Genomic DNA, 20134 nt, shown 5'->3' on the forward strand with positions numbered 1-20134 from the left:
GTTGAGACCGAGTTTGCGTCTCTGACATGGGTAGGCAGACCGTTCCATAAAAATGGAGCTCTATAGGAGAAAGCCCTGCCTCCAGCTGTTTGCTTAGAAATTCTAGGGACAATTAGGAGGCCTGCGTCTTGTGACCGTAGCGTACGTATAGGTATGTACGGCAGGACCAAATCAGAGAGATAGGTAGGAGCAAGCCCATGTAATGCTTTGTAGGTTAGCAGTAAAACCTTGAAATCAGCCCTTGCTTTGACAGGAAGCCAGTGTAGAGAGGCTAGCACTGGAGTAATATGATCAAATTTTTTGGTTCTAGTCAGGATTCTAGCAGCCGTATTTAGCACTAACTGAAGTTTATTTAGTGCTTTATCCGGGTAGCCGGAAAATAGAGCATTGCAGTAGTCTAACCTAGAAGTGACAAAAGCATGGATTAATTTTTCTGCATCATTTTTGGACAGAAAGTTTCTGATTTTTGCAATGTTACGTAGATGTGGATAGGGGGGTGTTCCCTCTGCTGTTTCCTGAAGTCCACAATCATCTCCTTAGTTTTGTTGACGTTGAGTGTGAGGTTATTTTCCTGACACCACACTCCGAGGGCCCTCACCTCCTCCCTGTAGGCCGTCTCGTCGTTGTTGGTAATCAAGCCTACCACTGTTGTGTCGTCCGCAAACTTGATGATTGAGTTGGAGGCATGCGTGGCCACGCAGTCGTGGGTGAACAGGGAGTACAGGAGAGGGCTCAGAACGCACCCTTGTGGGGCCCCATTGTTGAGGATCAGCGGGGAGGAGATGTTGTTGCCTACCCTCACCACCTGGGGGCGGCCCGTCAGGAAGTCCAGTACCCAGTTGCACAGGGCGGGGTCGAGACCCAGGGTCTCGAGCTTGATGACGAGCTTGGAGGGTACTATGGTGTTGAATGCCGAGCTGTAGTCGATGAACAGCATTCTCACATAGGTATTCCTCTTGTCCAGATGGGTTAGGGCAGTGTGCAGTGTGGTTGAGATTGCATCGTCTGTGGACCTATTTGGGCGGTAAGCAAATTGGAGTGGGTCTAGGGTGTCAGGTAGGGTAGAGGTGATATGGTCCTTGACTAGTCTCTCAAAGCACTTCATGATGACGGATGTGAGTGCTACGGGGCGGTAGTCGTTTAGCTCAGTTACCTTAGCTTTCTTGGGAACAGGAACAATGGTGGCCCTCTTGAAGCATGTGGGAACAGCAGACTGGTATAGGGATTGATTGAATATGTCCGTAAACACACTGGCCAGCTGGTCTGCGCATGCTCTGAGGGCGCGGCTGGGGATGCCGTCTGGGCCTGCAGCCTTGCGAGGGTTAACACGTTTAAATGTCTTACTCACCTCGGCTGCAGTGAAGGAGAGACCGCATGTTTTCGTTGCAGGCTGTGTCAGTGGCACTGTATTGTCCTCAAAGCGGGCAAAAAAGTTATTTAGTCTGCCTGGGAGCAAGACATCCTGGTCCGTGACTGGGCTGGATTTCTTCCTGTAGTTCGTGATTGACTGTAGACCCTGCCACATGCCTCTTGTGTCTGAGCCGTTGAATTGAGATTCTACTTTGTCTCTGTACTGACGCTTAGCTTGTTTGATAGCCTTGCGGAGGGAATAGCTGCACTGTTTGTATTCGGTCATGTTACCAGACACCTTGCCCTGATTAAAAGCAGTGGTTTGCGCTTTCAGTTTCACACGAATGCTGCCATCAATCCACGGTTTCTGGTTAGGGAATGTTTTAATCGTTGCTATGGGAACGACATCTTCAACGCACGTTCTAATGAACTTGCACACCGAATCAGCGTATTCGTCAATATTGTTATCTGACGCAATACGAAACATGTCCCAGTCCACGTGATGGAAGCAGTCTTGGAGTGTGGAGTCAGCTTGGTCGGACCAGCGTTGGACAGACCTCAGCGTGGGAGCCTCTTGTTTTAGTTTCTGTCTGTAGGCAGGGATCAACAAAATGGAGTCGTGGTCAGCTTTTCCGAAAGGGGGGCGGGGCAGGGCCTTATATGCGTCGCGGAAGTTAGAGTAACAATGATCCAAGGTCTTTCCACCCCTGGTTGCGCAATCGATATGCTGATAAAATTTAGGGAGTCTTGTTTTCAGATTAGCCTTGTTAAAATCCCCAGCTACAATGAATGCAGCCTCCGTATAAATCGTTTCCAGTTTGCAGAGAGTTAAATAAAGTTCGTTCAGAGCCATCGATGTGTCTGCTTGGGGGGGGATATATACGGCTGTGATTATAATCGAAGAGAATTCTCTTGGTAGATAATGCGGTCTACATTTGATTGTGAGGAATTCTAAATCAGGTGAACAGAAGGATTTGAGTTCCTGTATGTTTCTTTCATCACACCATGTCACGTTAGCCATAAGGCATACGCCCCCATTGCTCATCCATATATTTATATGTACATATTCTTATTCCATCCCTTTAGATTTGCGTGTATAAGGTTGTTGTTGTGGAATTGTTAGGTTAGATTACTTGTTAGTTATTACTGCATTGTCAGAACTAGAAGCACAAGCATTTCGCTACACTCCCATTAACATCTGCTAACCATGTGTATGTGACCAATAAAATTTGATTTGTTATCTAGTTAAAGTGTGTGTGTGTGTGTGTGTGTGTGTGTGTGTGTGTGTGTGTGTGTGTGTGTGTGTGTGTGTGTGTGTGCGTGCGTGCGTGCGTCCGTCCATCCGTCCGTCCAGGTGCTGGTATCTCCAGCTACTCTGTGTTTCCAGGGCAGGCAGGGGCGTCTCTGAAGAGCTGTATGAAGGAAGCAGAGAGCCTCATCCCCCTAAGCAGGCACCACGAGACCCCCCTCTACCTGGGGGCCACCGCCGGAATGAGGCTGCTCAGGTACCCCTGGATGCAAAATGTTGTTTCGTAGGATAGCTGCAAGTATTATCCGTCGGATGATTGGTTGAGCCTTCTTGGGTGCGTGACCATTCCCTTAACAAAACACCAAACCAGGCAAACAATTTCCCTCGTCTCAGATCGGAAAGATTTCCACCAGATAGTACAGTCACAAAGTCAAAATTGGTTATATTGTAAAAATGTGTGAAAGCTCAAATTAGCTTTTTGGTCTTAATTTAAGGTTAGGGTTAGGCATAAGGTTAGCAATGTGGTTATGGTTAGGGTTAAGATTAGGTTTAGGTTTAAAAATATAAATTGTAGAGGTAGGTATGTTTTCTGACTTTGTGGCTCTGGTAACTAGTGATGAAAAGATCAGAAATTAGTAGTAACGAACCACCAACTTCAATGACGCTGATCTTCAAATTATCCAGTGATCACCGCATTTAGGAGGAGAGCTGTAACTACTGACTGGCCAGAACCACTACTACCCAACAGTGTTTAGCAGGAGAGCTGTAACTACTGACTGGCCAGAACCACTACTACCCTACGGTGTTTAGGAGGAGAACTGTAACTACTGACTGGCCAGAACCACTACTACCCAATGGTGTTTAGGAGGAGAACTGTAACTACTGACTGGCCAGAACCACTACTACCCAATGGTGTTTAGGAGGAGAACTGTAACTACTGACTGGCCAGAACCACTACTACCCAATGGTGTTTAGGAGGAGAACTGTAACTACTGACTGGCCAGAACCACTACTACCCAATGGTGTTTAGGAGGAGAACTGTAACTACTGACTGGCCAGAACCACTACTACCCTACAGTGTTTAGGAGGAGAGCTGTAACTACTGACTGGCCAGAACCACTACTACCCAATGGTGTTTAGGAGGAGAACTGTAACTACTGACTGGCCAGAACCACTACGACCCAATGGTGTTTAGGAGGAGAACTGTAACTACTGACTGGCCAGAACCACTACTACCCAACGGTGTTTAGGAGGAGAGCTGTAACTACTGACTGGCCAGAACCACTACTACCCAATGGTGTTTAGGAGGAGAACTGTAACTACTGACTGGCCAGAACCACTACTACCCTACGGTGTTTAGGAGGAGAGCTGTAACTACTGACTGGCCAGAACCACTACTACCCAATGGTGTTTAGGAGGAGAACTGTAACTACTGACTGGCCAGAACCACTACTACCCAACAGTGTTTAGGAGGAGAGCTGTAACTACTGACTGGCCAGAACCACTACTACCCAATGGTGTTTAGGAGGAGAACTGTAACTACTGACTGGCCAGAACCACTACTACCCAACGGTGTTTAGGAGGAGAGCTGTAATTACTGACTGGCCAGAACCACTACTACCCAACGGCGTTTAGGAGGAGAGCTGTAACTACTGACTGGCCAGAACCACTACGACCCAACAGTGTTTAGGAGGAGAGCTGAAACTACTGACTGGCCAGAACCACTACGACCCAACAGTGTTTAGGAGGAAAACTGTAACTTCTGACTGGCCAGAACCACTACTACCCAACGGTGTTTAGGAGGAGAACTGTAACTACTGACTGGCCAGAACCACTACGACCCAACAGTGTTTAGGAGGAGAGCTGTAACTACTGACTGGCCAGACATTAGCCACTACCACCCTACGGCATTTAGGAGGAGAGCTGAAACTACTGACTGGCCAGACATTAGCCACTACTACCCAACGGTGTTTAGGAGGAGAACTGTAACTACTGACTGGCCAGAACCACTACGACCCAACAGTGTTTAGGAGGAGAGCTGTAACTACTGACTGGCCAGGCATTAGCCACTACTACCCTACGGCATTTAGGAGGAGAGCTGAAACTACTGACTGGCCAGAACCACTACGACCCAACAGTGTTTAGGAGGAGAACTGTAACTACTGACTGGCCAGACATTAGCCACTACTACCCAATGGCGGTTAGGAAGAGAGCTGAAACTACTGACTGGCCAGAACCACTACGACCCAACAGTGTTTAGGAGGAGAACTGTAACTACTGACTGGCCAGACATTAGCCACTACTACCCAATGGCGGTTAGGAAGAGAGCTGAAACTACTGACTGGCCAGAACCACTACGACCCAACAGTGTTTAGGAGGAGAACTGTAACTACTGACTGGCCAGACATTAGCCACTACTACCCAATGGCGGTTAGGAAGAGAGCTGAAACTACTGACTGGCCAGAACCACTACTACCCAACTAATCCTGGATGACCTATTCTTTGACACATTTGGATAAACCTGTTTATATCAAGCAATAGACAGTTTGTGGAAAGGTCAAAATAGCACACAGTGAAACTCCACTGAACAAAAATATGAGTGAAATGTGTAAAGTGTTGGTCCAATGTTTCATGAGCTGAAATGAAAGATCCCTGAAATGTCCCATATGCACTAAAAGCTGATTTCTCTAATATTGTGTGGACAAATTGGTTTCCATATTTGTTAGTGAGCATTTCTCCTTTGCCAAGATAATCCATCTACCTGACAGATGTGGCATATCAAGAAGTTGATTCAACAGCATGACAATTACACAGGTGTACCTTGTGCTGGGGACAATGAAAGGCCACTCTAATGTGCGGTTTTGTGACACAACACAATGCCACAGATGTCTCACGTTTTGAGGGAGCCTGCAATTGGCATGCTGAATGCAGGAATGTCCACCATAGCTGTTGCCAGAGAATTTCATTTTCATTTCCCTAGCATAAGCCACCCTCATAGTCTTTTTAGAGAATTAGGCAGTACGTCCAAATAGCCTCACAACCGCAGACCACGTGTATGGCGTTGTTTGGGCGAGCGGTTTGCTGATGTCAACGTTGTGAATGAGTGGCAGTGGGGTTGGGGTTATGGCAGTGGGGTTATGGTGTGGGAAGGCATAAGCTACGGACAGTGAACACAATTGCGTTTTATCAATGGCAATTTGAATGCAGAGAGATACCATGACGAGATCCTGAGGCCCATTGTCGTGCCATTCATCCACCGCCATCACCTCATGTTTCAGCACGATAATGCACGGCCCCGTGTCGGAAGGATCTGTACACAGTTCCTGGAAGTTGAAAATGTCCCAGTTCATCCATGGAGAATACTCATCCATGGAGAATACTGTCACCCATAGAGCATGTTCGTGATGCTCTGAATCGACGTGTAGGACAGCGTGTTCCAGTTCCCACCAATATCCAGCAAATTCGCACTGCCATTGAAGAGGGGTGGGACAACCTTCCACAGGCCACAAACAACAGCCTGATCAACTCTATGTGAAGGAGATGTGTCCCGCTGCATGAGGCAAATCGTGGTCACACCAGATACTGACTGGTTTTCTATTTTTTAAGGCATCTGTGACCAACTGATGCATATCTTTATTCCCAGTTGTGAAAATCCATAGACTTAAAGTGACTGATGTCCTTGTATGAACTGGAACTCAGTAAAATGTTAGAAATCGTTGCATGTTACGTTTATATTTTGGTTCAGTATAAAACAGCTTGTGAGGCTTTCTTTAGTTTCCCAATGAATAAAGCTGAAGCTGGGTTTCCCAAGTCGTTTGGCGCTAACTGCTCATGCTGAACAGCCAGCTAAACAGACGGCTCTGCAGCCTGCTAAACAGACGGCTCTGCAGCCAGCTAAACAGACGGCTCTGCAGCCAGCTAAACAGACGGCTCTGCAGCCAGCTAAACAGACGGCTCTGCAGCCAGCTAAACAGACGGCTCTGCAGCTAGCTAAACAGACGGCTCTGCAGCCAGCTAAACAGACGGCTCTGCAGCCAGCTAAACAGACGGCTCTGCAGCCAGCTAAACAGACGGCTCTGCAGCTAGCTAAACAGACGGCTCTGCAGCTAGCTAAACAGACGGCTCTGCAGCTAGCTAAACAGACGGCTCTGCAGCCTGCTAAACAGACGGCTCTGCAGCTAGCTAAACAGACGGCTCTGCAGCTAGCTAAACAGACGGCTCTGCAGCCAGCTAAACAGACGGCTCTGCAGCCAGCTAAACAGACGGCTCTGCAGCCAGCTAAACAGACGGCTCTGCAGCCAGCTAAACAGACGGCTCTGCAGCCAGCTAAACAGACGGCTCTGCAGCCAGCTAAACAGACGGCTCTGCAGCCAGCTAAACAGACGGCTCTGCAGCCAGCTAAACAGACGGCTCTGCAGCCAGCTAAACAGACGGCTCTGCAGCCAGCTAAACAGACGGCTCTGCAGCTAGCTAAACAGACGGCTCTGCAGCCAGCTAAACAGACGGCTCTGCAGCCAGCTAAACAGACGGCTCTGCAGCCAGCTAAACAGACGGCTCTGCAGCCAGCTAAACAGACGGCTCTGCAGCCAGCTAAACAGACGGCTCTGCAGCCAGCTAAACAGACGGCTCTGCAGCCAGCTAAACAGACGGCTCTGCAGCCAGCTAAACAGACGGCTCTGCAGCCAGCTAAACAGACGGCTCTGCAGCCAGCTAAACAGACGGCTCTGCAGCCAGCTAAACAGACGGCTCTGCAGCCAGCTAAACAGACAGCTCTGCAGCCAGCTAAACAGACGGCTCTGCAGCCTGCTAAACAGACGGCTCTGCAGCCTGTCAGTGTTATTGGGTAGCAACCAGCTAAACAGACGGCTCTGCAGCCTGTCAGTGTTATTGGGTAGCAACCAGCTAAACAGATGGCTCTGCAGCAAGCTAAACAGATGGCTCTGCAGCCTTTCAGTGTTATTGGGTAGCAGCAAACTAAACAGATGGCTCTGCAGCAACTTAAACAGACGGCTCTGCAGCATATCAGTGTTATTGGGTAGCAGCAAGCTAAACAGACGGCTCTACAGCCTATCTGTGTTATTAGGTAGCAGCAAGCTAAACAGACGGCTCTGCAGCCTATCAGTGTTATTAGGTAGCAGCCAGCTGGTCACTTTCAACCCAGCCCCTATTGAATACACAGTGGGATATGGATAAAGTTGCACTTCCTAGGGCTTCCACTAGATGTCAACCATCTTTAGAAACTCAAATGAGGCTTCTACTGTGTTGTGGAGTTGGATGGGAGCTCTTTGAGTCAGTGGTCTGGCAGAGAGCCAGGTACTGGTCATGTGCATTTCACATGATAGCGACCTGCGTTCCATGGCTTCTCTACAGATATAGGAATTCTCCGGTTGGAACTTTATTGAAGATTTATGATAACAACATCCTAAAGATCGATTCTATACTTAGTTTGACAAGTTTCTTCGACCTGTAATATAACTTTTTGAAGTTTTCGTCTGATGTTGGGATGGACCTGCACGAGCGTTTGGATTTGTGTACTAAACGTGCTAACAAAAGTAGCTACTTCGACATATATAATGGACATTATCGAACAAATCAAGCATTTATTGTGGAACTAGGATTCCTGGGAGTGCATTCTGGTGAAGATCGTCATAGGTAAGGGAATATTTATAATGTGATTTCTGATTTCTGTTGACTCCAACATGGCGGATAATTTAATTTATTTTCTGAGCGTCGTCTCAGATTATTGCATGGTTTTCTTTTTCCGTAAAGTTTTTTCAAATCTGACACAGCGGTTGCATTAAGGAGAGGTATATCTATATTTCCAAGTCTAACAATTGTATTTATCGACATTTATAATGAGTATTTCTGTAAAATGATGTGGCTCTCTGCATTATCACCGAATGTTTTTGGAACTAATGAACATAACGCGCCAATGTATACAGAGATTTTTTTATATAAATATGTACTTTATCAAACAAAACATACATGTATTGTGTAACATGAAGTCATATATGAGTGTCATCTGATGAAGATCATCAAAGGTGAGTGATTCATTTTATCTCTATTTGTGCTTTTTGTGACTCCTCTCTTTGGCTGGAAAAAAATGGCTGTGTTTTTCTGTGAGTTGGTGGTGACCTAACATAATTGTTTGTGGTGCTTTCGCTGTAAAGCCTATTTGAAATCGGACACTGTGGTGGGATTAACAACAAGATTACCTTTAAAACGGTATAAGATACATGTATGTTTGAGGAATTTTAATTAGGAGATTTCTGTTGTTTTTTCACTGGCTGTTGTCATATCGATCCCGTTAACAGGATTGCAGCCCAAATAAAAAAGCCAGTGAGTGAGATATGAGTCTCCAGTGATTTTTTTGCAGTTCGTTCCAGTCATTGGCAGCATTAGACACTAACCAGGAATTTCTGAAAACGCTGGACGCTAATGAGGAAGTTCATTTGACAACACTTGACAATAACTAGGAAGTTTTTCCAAAAACACTAGATACTAACCAGAAAGTTAACATGAAAACACTGGGCAACAACAAGGAAGTTACTGGACAATAACCAGGAAGTTAATATAAAAACACTGGATAATAACTAGGAGGTTTTTATGAAAACACTGGACACTAACCAGGAAATGAATATGAAAACACTGACTAATATCTAGGAAGTTATTATGAAAAGAATAGACACTAACCAGGAAATGATTAGGAAAACACTGAACACCAACTAGAAAGTTACTGGACACTAACTAGAAAGTTACTGGACACTAACCAGGAAATGATTAGGAAAACACTGAACACTAACTAGAAAGTTACTGGACACTAACTAGAAAGTTACTGGACACTAACCAGGAAATGATTAGAAAAACACTGAACACTAACTAGAAAGTTACTGGACACTAACTAGAAAGTTACTGGACACTAACTAGAACGTTACTGGACACTAACTAGAAAGTTACTGGACACTAACTAGAAAGTTACTGGACACTAACTAGAAAGTTACTGGACACTAACTAGAAAGTTAATAAGCTAACCATGCAGTTATTATGAAAACACTAGACACTAACCAGGAAGTTATTATGAAAACACTAGGCACTAACCAGGAAGTTATTATGAAAACACTAGACACTAACCAGGAAGTTATTATGAAAACACTAGGCACTAACCAGGAAGTTATTATGAAAACACTAGGCACTAACCAGGAAGTTATTATGAAAACACTAGGCACTAACCAGGAAGTTATTATGAAAACATTAGACACTAACCAGGAAGTCATTATGAAAACACTAGGCACTAACCAAGAAGTCATTATGAAAACATTAGACACTAACCAGGAAGTTATTATGAAAACATTAGACACTAACCAGGAAGTTAAAATTAAAAACATGGACACTGATCAGGAAGTCATTATGAAAACACTGTACACTAATCAGGAAGTAAAAATGAAAACACTGGACTAACCAAAAGGTGTGTGTGTGTGTGTGTAGGATGGAGAACCAGAGTTTGTCTGATCAGGTGCTTTGGTCGGTAGAGGAGGTGTTGCGGTCCTCTCCGTTCTCCTATCAGGGCGCTCGCATCATCACAGGCCAGGAGGAGGGAGCCTTCGGCTGGGTCACTGTTAACTACCTGAGTGACCGACTGAAACAGGTGAGAACATTCTCTTTCATGTTTAAACACTGCTCATCCATAATGTTTGCACCCTGGTAACGAATGCAGGATATGGCTGGAAAACGTACCTCATTCCAGGGATGGAAGATGTAGCAGTACTCCACATTATCCCATTATCCAAAATGACAAAACAAAATGAAACGCTGCTAGTTTTAAAATGAAAGCGCTTTTTTCATCTTCATTCTAGACTAATATTAAAACAGCCCATGTAAATAATACAATACGGTCAAGGAGGTGTGTAAACAGAACTCCTTACAAATGGGTCAAGAACAGAAGTTGGGGTATGGAGGAGACAAAATACTGGTACCTATATATAAAACATGTTAATTTACACTGTAATTGTTCATACAAAGAAAACTAAACTGCCACTTATTAAAAGGAATGGAATGGTTTTCCATATTTTATCTGTGTTAACTGTGTTAGGGGCTAAGAACAAAGTTCATCTCATAATGTTGCTTGTGGGGGAAGGGTCTGAATACTTAACAAAATGCCCTGTATCTTACCCGAGAAAAGTCTAAGAGCCAATGAAATTGCCCCTCTATCTTTGTAGGCAAGCTATCTGATGCTGTCTGGTCATAAAGAGTATGACATTGTTGTCGCCCATAGTGTTGAATGAAAGGGAAGACAGCTTGGATTTGACATCACAACCATCAAATCGCATTGAGAGCATACGTCATTGACAGAAACAACTTGAATTGTTGCATCTCGTTGTGTTGTTGTCCTGTGATGGCTGGCTAACTAGCTAGCTAAAATTGTCCCTTTCCTAAATTAGCCATGGATGGAGATAGGGATATGGACTTGTGGATTTACTTAGTTCTCTGTACTGGCCAATGATTATAACTGCGACTCTGATCCAACCATTAATTCATACATTGCTGTGCCCCCCTGGCCTGAGAGGATGGAAGTTCAATATGTAGCTAGATGTAGAAGGCTAATGTTAACTAGATAACGTTGGCCATGAAAGGAAGTTAGGCTAGCGAGCAAGCAATTTAGCCAGGTAGCCTAGAACATCAACACATACAACCGTGTACTGTATGACAGAGTGATAGACTGTTTAGTCAACATGAGAGGAGGGTGGTGTTTCTCTACCAGTAGGGTGAGTCAACATGACAGAGAGGAGGATGGTGTTTCTCTATCAGTAGGGTGAGTCAACATGACAGAGAGGAGGGTGGTGTTTCTCTACCAGTAGGGTGAGTCAACATGACAGAGAGGAGGATGGTGTTTCTCTATCAGTAGGGTGAGTCAACATGACAGAGAGGAGGGTGGTGTTTCTCTACCAGTAGGTTGAGTCAACATGACAGAGAGGAGGGTGGTGTTTCTCTACCAGTAGGGTGAGTCAACATGACAGAGAGGAGGGTGGTGTTTCTCTACCAGTAGGGTGAGTCAACATGACAGAGAGGAGGGTGGTGTTTCTCTACCAGTAGGGTGAGTCAACATGACAGAGAGGAGGGTGGTGTTTCTCTACCAGTAGGGTGAGTCAACATGACAGAGAGGAGGGTGGTGTTTCTCTACCAGTAGGGTGAGTCAACATGAGAAGAGGATGGTGTTTCTCTACCAGTAGGGTGAGTCAACATGACAGAGAGGAGGGTGGTGTTTCTCTACCAGTAGGGTGAGTCAACATGACAGAGAGGAGGGTGGTGTTTCTCTACCAGTAGGGTGAGTCAACATGAGAGGAGGATGGTGTTTCTCTACCAGTAGGGTGAGTCAACATGACAGAGAGGAGGGTGGTGTTTCTCTACCAGTAGGGTGAGTCAACATGACAGAGAGGAGGGTGGTGTTTCTCTACCAGTAGGGTGAGTCAACATGACAGAGAGGAGGATGGTGTTTCTCTACCAGTAGGTCGATTCAACATGACAGAGAGGAGGGTGGTGTTTCTCTACCAGTAGGGCGATTCTTATTGTCTTATTGTCTACCAGTAGGGTGAGTCTTATTGTCTTGGCCTTTAGGCCACGGTCACAAGGCATATGAACTAACAGGTTATAGAGCAAACTATGCCATTACCACAACACATAGGTTGGAATACAGCATTTATTTCTGGCTTCACTTGTGATTTTACCCAGGCACCGCTACTGCTGAGTGATATACTGAAACAGGTGTGTGTGTGTGTTTGTGTGTGTGTGTGTGTGCTGCAGGGCTCAGGGACCACCGGCGCTCTTGACCTGGGCGGAGCCTCCACTCAGATCAGCTTTGTAGCCAATCAGGATGTGGCGGAGGAATCGGCGGAGAACGCTGTGACCTTCCGTCTGTATGGAAATGACTACTTCCTCTACACACACAGTTTCCTGTGCTACGGGAAAGACCAAGCGCTCAAACTGGCGCTTGCTCAGCAGACTCAGGTAATCTTGACCCCAGACCTCTAATCCTGATGTCTTACCTTTGATCCCTGGCTCATAACTCTGTGTGTCTGTGTGTCTGTCTGTCTGTGTCTGTCTGTCTGTCTGTCTGTCTGTCTGTCTGTCTGTCTGTCTGTCAGTCTGGGGACAGCTCAGTGCTGGACCCATGTTTCCACCCAGGTTATAGTGTTGATCGAAGCTACTTTAGCGTGTACTCCAGCCCTTGCGTCATGGCTGGGAAACCCCTCGTCTCCAGGGACAGTTTCACTCACGTAGGAGCAGGAAACGCATCATTGTGCCAGGAAGTAGTCAGAAGAATCTTCAACTTCAGTAGCTGCAGCTTCAGTCGCTGTTCTTTCAACAGGGTCTACCAGCCACCACTACAGGGGCCGTTTGGGGTGAGCTTAACTTTTACCCTAACCCTACATTCTTAGAAAAAAGGGTTCCAAAAGGTTTTTTTCGGCTGTCCCTATAGGATAACCCTTTTTGGTTTCAGGTAGAACCTTCATGGAACCCAAAAGGGTTCTACCTGGAACCAAAAGGGTTCTTCAAAGGGCACCTTCAACAGGGTCTTGTAAACCCCTGGTAACCCCTTCTGGGATTGAATGCAGAAAACTTCTTAGTGATGAGAATGACAAGTTGTGAGAAAATTCTCAGAATCATCTGTCTTTTTAATTTAGCTGTCTCTTTCTGTCTCTTTCTCTGTCTCTCTCTCCCTCTCTTTCTGTCTCTCTCTCTGTCTCTCTCTCCCTCTCTTTCTGTCTCTCTCGGTCTGTCTCTTCTCTCTCCCTCTCTGTCTGTCTCTTCTTTCTGTCTCTCGCTCTCTGTATCTCTCTCTCCTTCTCTTTCTGTCTCTCTCTGTCTCTTCTCTCTCCCTCTCTGTCTGTCTGTCTCTTCTGTCTGTCTCTTCTTTCTCTCTCTCTCTCTCCTTCTCTTTCTGTCTCTCTGTCTCTCCTCTCTCCCTCTGTCTGTCTCTTCTTTCTGTCTCTTGCTCTCTGTATCTCTCTCTCCTTCTCTTTCTGTCTCTCTCTCTCTTCTCTCTCCCTCTCTGTCTGTCTGTCTCTTCTGTCTGTCTCTTCTTTCTGTCTCTCTCTCTCCTTCTCTTTCTGTCTCTCTCAGTCTCTCCTCTCTCCCTCTGTCTGTCTCTTCTCTCCCTCTCTTCTTTCTCCCTCCCTTTATTTCTCTCTTGTCTCCTCTCTCCCTCCCTTTATTTCTCTCGTCTCACTTTTCTCTCTCCTCTTCTCCTCTCTCTTCTCTGTCTCTCTCCTCTCTGTCTCTCTCTCAGGCATTCTCAGCGTTCTACTTTGTGATGAACTTTCTGAACTTGACATCAGGCTCTCTGGAAAGCAGCAGGGAGAAGCTGGAGCGCTACTGTTCTAGACCCTGGACCCAGGTATATACACACACACACATGCTACTGTTCTAGACCCTGGACCCAGGTATACACACACACACACACACACACACACACACACACACACACACACACACACACACACACACACACACACACACACACACACACACACACACACACACACACACACACACACACACACACACACACACATGCTTACTGTTCTACACCCTGGACCCAGGTATATACACACACACATGCATACACATGATAAGACACGCACTCTACAGACACATGGGTTTTGTGTTGTAAATATGTGGTAGTAGAGTAGTGGCCTGAGGGAACACACATAATGTGGCAATTTTTTAAATGAAATATAAGGTTTTGTAATATTTTAAATTGTATATAACTACCGTAATGTTGCTGGACCCCAGGAAGAGTAGCTGCGGCCTTGGCAGGAACTAATGGGAATCCATAATAAACCCCAGGAAGAGTAGCTGCTGCCTTGGCAGGAACGAATGGGAATCCATAATAAACCCCAGGAAGAGTAGCTGCTGCCTTGGCAGGAACTAATGGGGATCCATACTAAACCCTAGGAAGAGTAGCTGCTGCCTCGGCAGGAACTAATGGGGATCCATAATAAACCCCAGGAAGAGTAGCTGCTGCCTCGGCAGGAACTAATGGGGATCCATAATAAACCCCAGGAAGAGTAGCTGCTGCCTTGGCAGGAACTAATGGGGATCCATAATAAACCCCAGGAAGAGTAGCTGCTGCCTTGGCAGGAACTAATGGGGATCCATAATAAACCCCAGGAATAGTAGCTGCTGCCTTGGCAGGAACTAATGGGGATCCATAATAAACTTCAGGAAGAGTAGCGGCTGCCTTGACAAGAACTAATGGGGATCCATAATAAACCCCAGGAAGAGTAGCTGCTGCCTTGGCAGGAACTAATGGGGATCCATAATAAACCCCAGGAAGAGTAGCTGCTGCCTTGGCAGGAACTAATGGGGATCCATAATAAACCCCAGGAATAGTAGCTGCTGCCTTGGCAGGAACTAATGAGGATCCATAATAAACTTCAGGAAGAGTAGCGGCTGCCTTGACAAGAACTAATGGGGATCCATAATAAACCCCAGGAAGAGTAGCTGCTGCCTTGGCAGGAACTAATGGGGATCCATAATAAACCCCAGGAAGAGTAGCTGCTGCCTCGGCAGGAACTAATGGGGATCCATAATAAACCCCAGGAAGAGTAGCTGCTGCCTTGGCAGGAACTAATGGGGATCCTTAATTAATACAAATACATACACACATAAGCACACATGCACTTTCTCCCAGTCACACTCCTCACTGCACTCGATGTGTAATGTGTGTGTGCAGATCAAACAGCAGCACCCTGATGTGAAGGAGAAGTATCTGGCAGAGTATTGTTTCTCTGGGAGCTACATCCTGTCTCTACTGACTGACGGATACAACTTCACCTCAGACACATGGACAGACATCACGTTCATCAAGAAGGTCAGACACACACCTGGCAATAGAAACAGGCCTGTATGAACATGTTATCTGTATTGATGGTGACTGTTAAGAGTTATGTTATGTTGTTAGTAGTTAAATATGCATTAATGTCACACTATCAGTCTTCAAGTTTCACTGTTTTATTGTCACGTGCACAAGTACAGTGAAATGCCTTTTGGGCTGTTTTCCCAACAATGCAGTAATCAATATCAGTATAGTACCACACAATAGACTAAAGTAGAACAAAAACACAGTAGAAATCAGAAGAACATGATAAAGAAAGTATACTATATACAGGGTCAGTACCATACTAACAATGTACAGAGATACTGGAGTGATGGAGGTAGATATGTATAGGGGTAAGGTGACTATATGCAGGGTCAGTACCATACTAACAATGTGCAGAGATACTGGAGTGATATAGGTAGATATGTAGAGGGGTAAGGTGACTATATACAGGCTCAGTTCAGTACCATATTAACAATGTACAGGGATACTGGAGTGATGGAGGTAGATATGTATAGGGGTAGGGTTATTAAATACAGGCTCAGTACCATATTAACAATGTACAGGGATACTGGAGTGATGGAGGTAGAAATTTATACCAAGATGGCATAGCAGTCAGACGTCCTTTGTCCTCGGCTTGTCGTGTCCCGTGTATATATATATTTACATCTTTATTCGCATATCTTTTATATATTTTCTTTTCCAAAAACTCAACTTCAAAACACTCTCCTGCAACCTGCCTCACAAATAAATAAAAAACTAAAAACTGGGTTAGGGTTAGGGTCATTTACAAAATAGCCTCCAATACCTTACTCAATAAATTGGATGCAGTCTATCACAGTGCCATCCGTTTTGTCACCAATGCCCCATATACTACCCACCACTGCGACCTGTACGCTCTCATTGGCTGGCCCTCACTTCATACTCATCGCCAAACCCACTGGCTCCAGGTCATCTACAAGACCCTGCTAGGTAAAGTCCCACCTTATCTCAGCTCGCTGGTCACCATAGCAGCACCCACCTGTAGCACGCGCTCCAGCAGGTATATTTCACTGGTCACCCCCAAAGTCAATTCCTCCTTTGGCCTCCTTTCCTTCCAGTTCTCTGCTGCCAATGACTGGAACGAATTGCAAAAATCACTGAAGCTGGAGTCTTATATCTCCCTCACCAACTTTAATTAAGCATCAGTTGTCAGAGCAGCTAACCATTCATTGCACCTGTACACAGCCAATCTGTACACAGCCCATCTGTACACAGCCCATCTGTAGCCCACCCAACTACCTCATCCCCATATTGTTCTTTATTTTTTGCTCATTTGCACCCCAGTATCTCTACTTGCACATTCATCTTCTGCACATCTATCACTCCAGTGTTCAATTGCTAAATTGTAATTATTTCGCCACTATGGCCTATTTATTGCCTTACCTTACTACATTTGCACACACTGTACGTACATTTGTTTATCTCGTGTAACTTTGTGTCGCACTGCTTTGCTTTATCTTGGCTGGGTCGCAGTTGTAAATGAGAACTTGTTCTCAACCGTCCTACCTGGTTAAATAAAGGTTCAATTTAAAAAACACAGGTACACCTTGTGCTGGGGAGAATAAAAGACCAATCTAAAATATGCAGTTTTGCCACACAACACAATGCCACAGATGTCTCAAGTTTAGAGGGAGCGTGTAATTGGCATGCGACTGCAGGAATGTCCACCAGAGCTGTTGCCAGATAATTGAATGTTAATTTCAAATCAAAATCATCAAATCAAATCAAATTTTATTTGTCACATACACATGGTAAGCAGATGTTAATGCGAGTGTAGCGAAATGCTTGTGCTTCTAGTTCCGACCATGTAGTAATATCCAACAAGTAATCTAACCTAACAATTTCACAACAACTACCATATACACAGTGTAAAGATTCCAAGAACACAGGATGAGATGTTACTATCCTTTGTGCAAGCACTTCCAAGAGTTAACGAACAGTGAGCCTGGTGAAATTTGGGGAGCGCATCGTCAGTAGTGTACCTTTGGTTCCTAGGGTGTTTCGGCCTTTCACACTATACACCCTCCCCAAAGGCGGCCAGCGAAAGGGTGATCAATCCTACGCTTGCGTCCCATTCCCAATTAGTCATAGGGGTTGCCTTGTTGATGATAGCCAACATCCCATGGGACTATGCATGGCAGGGGCGTCCTCCTCTCTGAGTCAAGCATTGTTGACCGCATACCTCCTGGCCCTCTCACTTCGGGGCCCAGCTGGGGTCTTTCCTCTTCATCCAGAGCCACTGACTGCTGCCTTCTGCCGCCTCCGATACAGCTTTGATTGCCGAACGCTGGCTCTGGCCCTTAATTCCAAGGTCTCTAAGCAGTCTGGTTGTAGATGTTGCCACAAAACCTCTGCAGCCCACCTCCACTGGTCGGACTTCTGTGTTCCAGCCATGATGCCGTGCTTCGGCAGCTAGATCGGCATAGCGCAGATGCTTTCACTCATAAGCCTCATCTACTGAGTCCTCCCAGGGTACTGTGAGCTCAATGATGAAGACCTTCTTGAGCAAACGGGACCAGAGCACCATGTCAGGTCTTAGGGTGGTGGTTGCAATCTCCGGAGGAAACACAAGTTGCCGGCCAATGTCAGCTAGCATTTTCCAGTCGCGGGCCAAGCGCAGCTGGTCTCGCTCTAATGGTGTCGAGCCGCGTTTCGGTGGTTTAGCCCCTTCGCGGACAAAGTTTGTCCGTAAGGGGTGTGATGCTGCTGGGGGTGGTAGGGAGTTGGTGGCAGCTCGCTTGTCCTCCAGGGCGGACGCAAGGTTTTTAAGGACTTGGTTGTGACGCCAAGTGTAGCGTCCTTGGGTGAGGCTTGTTTTACACCCCGTGAGAATGTGCCTGAGGTTGGCTGGAATGAATAAGAATATGTACATAAAAATATATGAATGAACAACATAGGCAAGATGTAGTAGATGGTATACAGTATATACGGAGTACAGTATACACATATGAGATGAGTAATGTAGGGTATGTAAACATTATATAAAGTAGCATTGTTTAAAGTGTCTAGTGATACATTTATTACATACATTTTCATCATTAAAGTGGCTGGAGTTGAGTCAGCATGTTGGCAGCAGGCACTCAATGTTAGTGGTGGCTGGTTAACAGTCTGATGGCCTTGAGACAGAGAGTTGAGTCAGTGTGTTGGCAGCAGCCACTCAATGTTAGTGATGGCTGTTTAACAGTCTGATGGCCTTGAGATAGAGAGTTGAGTCAGTATGTTGGCAGCAGCCACTCAATGTTAGTGGTGGCTGTTTAACAGTCTGATGGCCTTGAGATAGAGAGTTGAGTCAGTATGTTGGCAGCAGCCACTCAATGTTAGTGATGGCTGTTTAACAGTCTGATGGCCTTGAGATAGAGAGTTGAGTCAGTGTGTTGGCAGCAGCCACTCAATGTTAGTGGTGGCTGTTTAACAGTCTGATGGCCTTGAGACAGAGAGTTGAGTCAGTGTGTTGGCAGCAGGCACTCAATGTTAGTGATGGCTGTTTAACAGTCTGATGGCCTTGAGACAGAGAGTTGAGTCAGTGTGTTGGCAGCAGCCACTCAATGTTAGTGGTGGCTGTTTAACAGTCTGATGGCCTTGAGACAGAGAGTTGAGTCAGTGTGTTGGCAGCAGGCACTCAATGTTAGTGATGGCTGTTTAACAGTCTGATGGCCTTGAGACAGAGAGTTGAGTCAGTGTGTTGGCAGCAGCCACTCAATGTTAGTGATGGCTGTTTAACAGTCTGCTGGTCTTGAGACAGAGAGTTGAGTCAGTGTGTTGGCAGCAGGCACTCAATGTTAGTGATGGCTGTTTAACAGTCTGATGGCCTTGAGATAGAGAGTTGAGTCAGTATGTTGGCAGCAGCCACTCAATGTTAGTGGTGGCTGTTTAACAGTCTGATGGCCTTGAGACAGAGAGTTGAGTCAGTGTGTTGGCAGCAGGCACTCAATGTTAGTGATGGCTGTTTAACAGTCTGATGGCCTTGAGACAGAGAGTTGAGTCAGTGTGTTGGCAGCAGCCACTCAATGTTAGTGGTGGCTGTTTAACAGTCTGATGGCCTTGAGACAGAGAGTTGAGTCAGTGTGTTGGCAGCAGGCACTCAATGTTAGTGATGGCTGTTTAACAGTCTGATGGCCTTGAGACAGAGAGTTGAGTCAGTGTGTTGGCAGCAGCCACTCAATGTTAGTGGTGGCTGTTTAACAGTCTGATGGCCTTGAGACAGAGAGTTGAGTCAGTGTGTTGGCAGCAGGCACTCAATGTTAGTGATGGCTGTTTAACAGTCTGATGGCCTTGAGACAGAGAGTTGAGTCAGTGTGTTGGCAGCAGCCACTCAATGTTAGTGGTGGCTGTTTAACAGTCTGATGGCCTTGAGATAGAGATTTGAGTCAGTATGTTGGCAGCAGGCACTCAATGTTAGTGGTGGCTGTTTAACAGTCTGATGGTCTTGAGATAGAGAGTTGAGTCAGTATGTTGGCAGCAGCCACTCAATGTTAGTGGTGGCTGTTTAACAGTCTGATGGCCTTGAGATAGAGATTTGAGTCAGTGTGTTGGCAGCAGGCACTCAATGTTAGTGGTGGCTGTTTAACAGTCTGATGGCCTTGAGACAGAGAGTTGAGTCAGCATGTTGGCAGCAG

The 20134-nt window shown here is 45.8% G+C and overlaps 1 protein-coding gene across 2 annotated transcripts in view; it reads left to right on the forward strand.

The window, feature by feature from the left end:
* LOC109884251 (ectonucleoside triphosphate diphosphohydrolase 1) overlaps window positions 1-20134 on the forward strand; it is a 66176-nt gene that overhangs the window by 38622 nt on the left and 7420 nt on the right. For both annotated transcript variants that reach the window (XM_031817166.1, XM_031817165.1), the window contains exons 4-9: window positions 2705-2855; window positions 10085-10244; window positions 12398-12601; window positions 12739-12996; window positions 13884-13991; window positions 15333-15470. In XM_031817166.1, the coding sequence (XP_031673026.1) occupies window positions 2705-2855; window positions 10085-10244; window positions 12398-12601; window positions 12739-12996; window positions 13884-13991; window positions 15333-15470 (1019 nt within the window). The remainder of the gene's footprint in view (window positions 1-2704; window positions 2856-10084; window positions 10245-12397; window positions 12602-12738; window positions 12997-13883; window positions 13992-15332; window positions 15471-20134) is intronic.

Source organism: Oncorhynchus kisutch, unplaced genomic scaffold, assembly GCF_002021735.2.
Source record: "Oncorhynchus kisutch isolate 150728-3 unplaced genomic scaffold, Okis_V2 scaffold951, whole genome shotgun sequence".
NCBI lineage: Eukaryota > Metazoa > Chordata > Actinopteri > Salmoniformes > Salmonidae > Oncorhynchus > Oncorhynchus kisutch.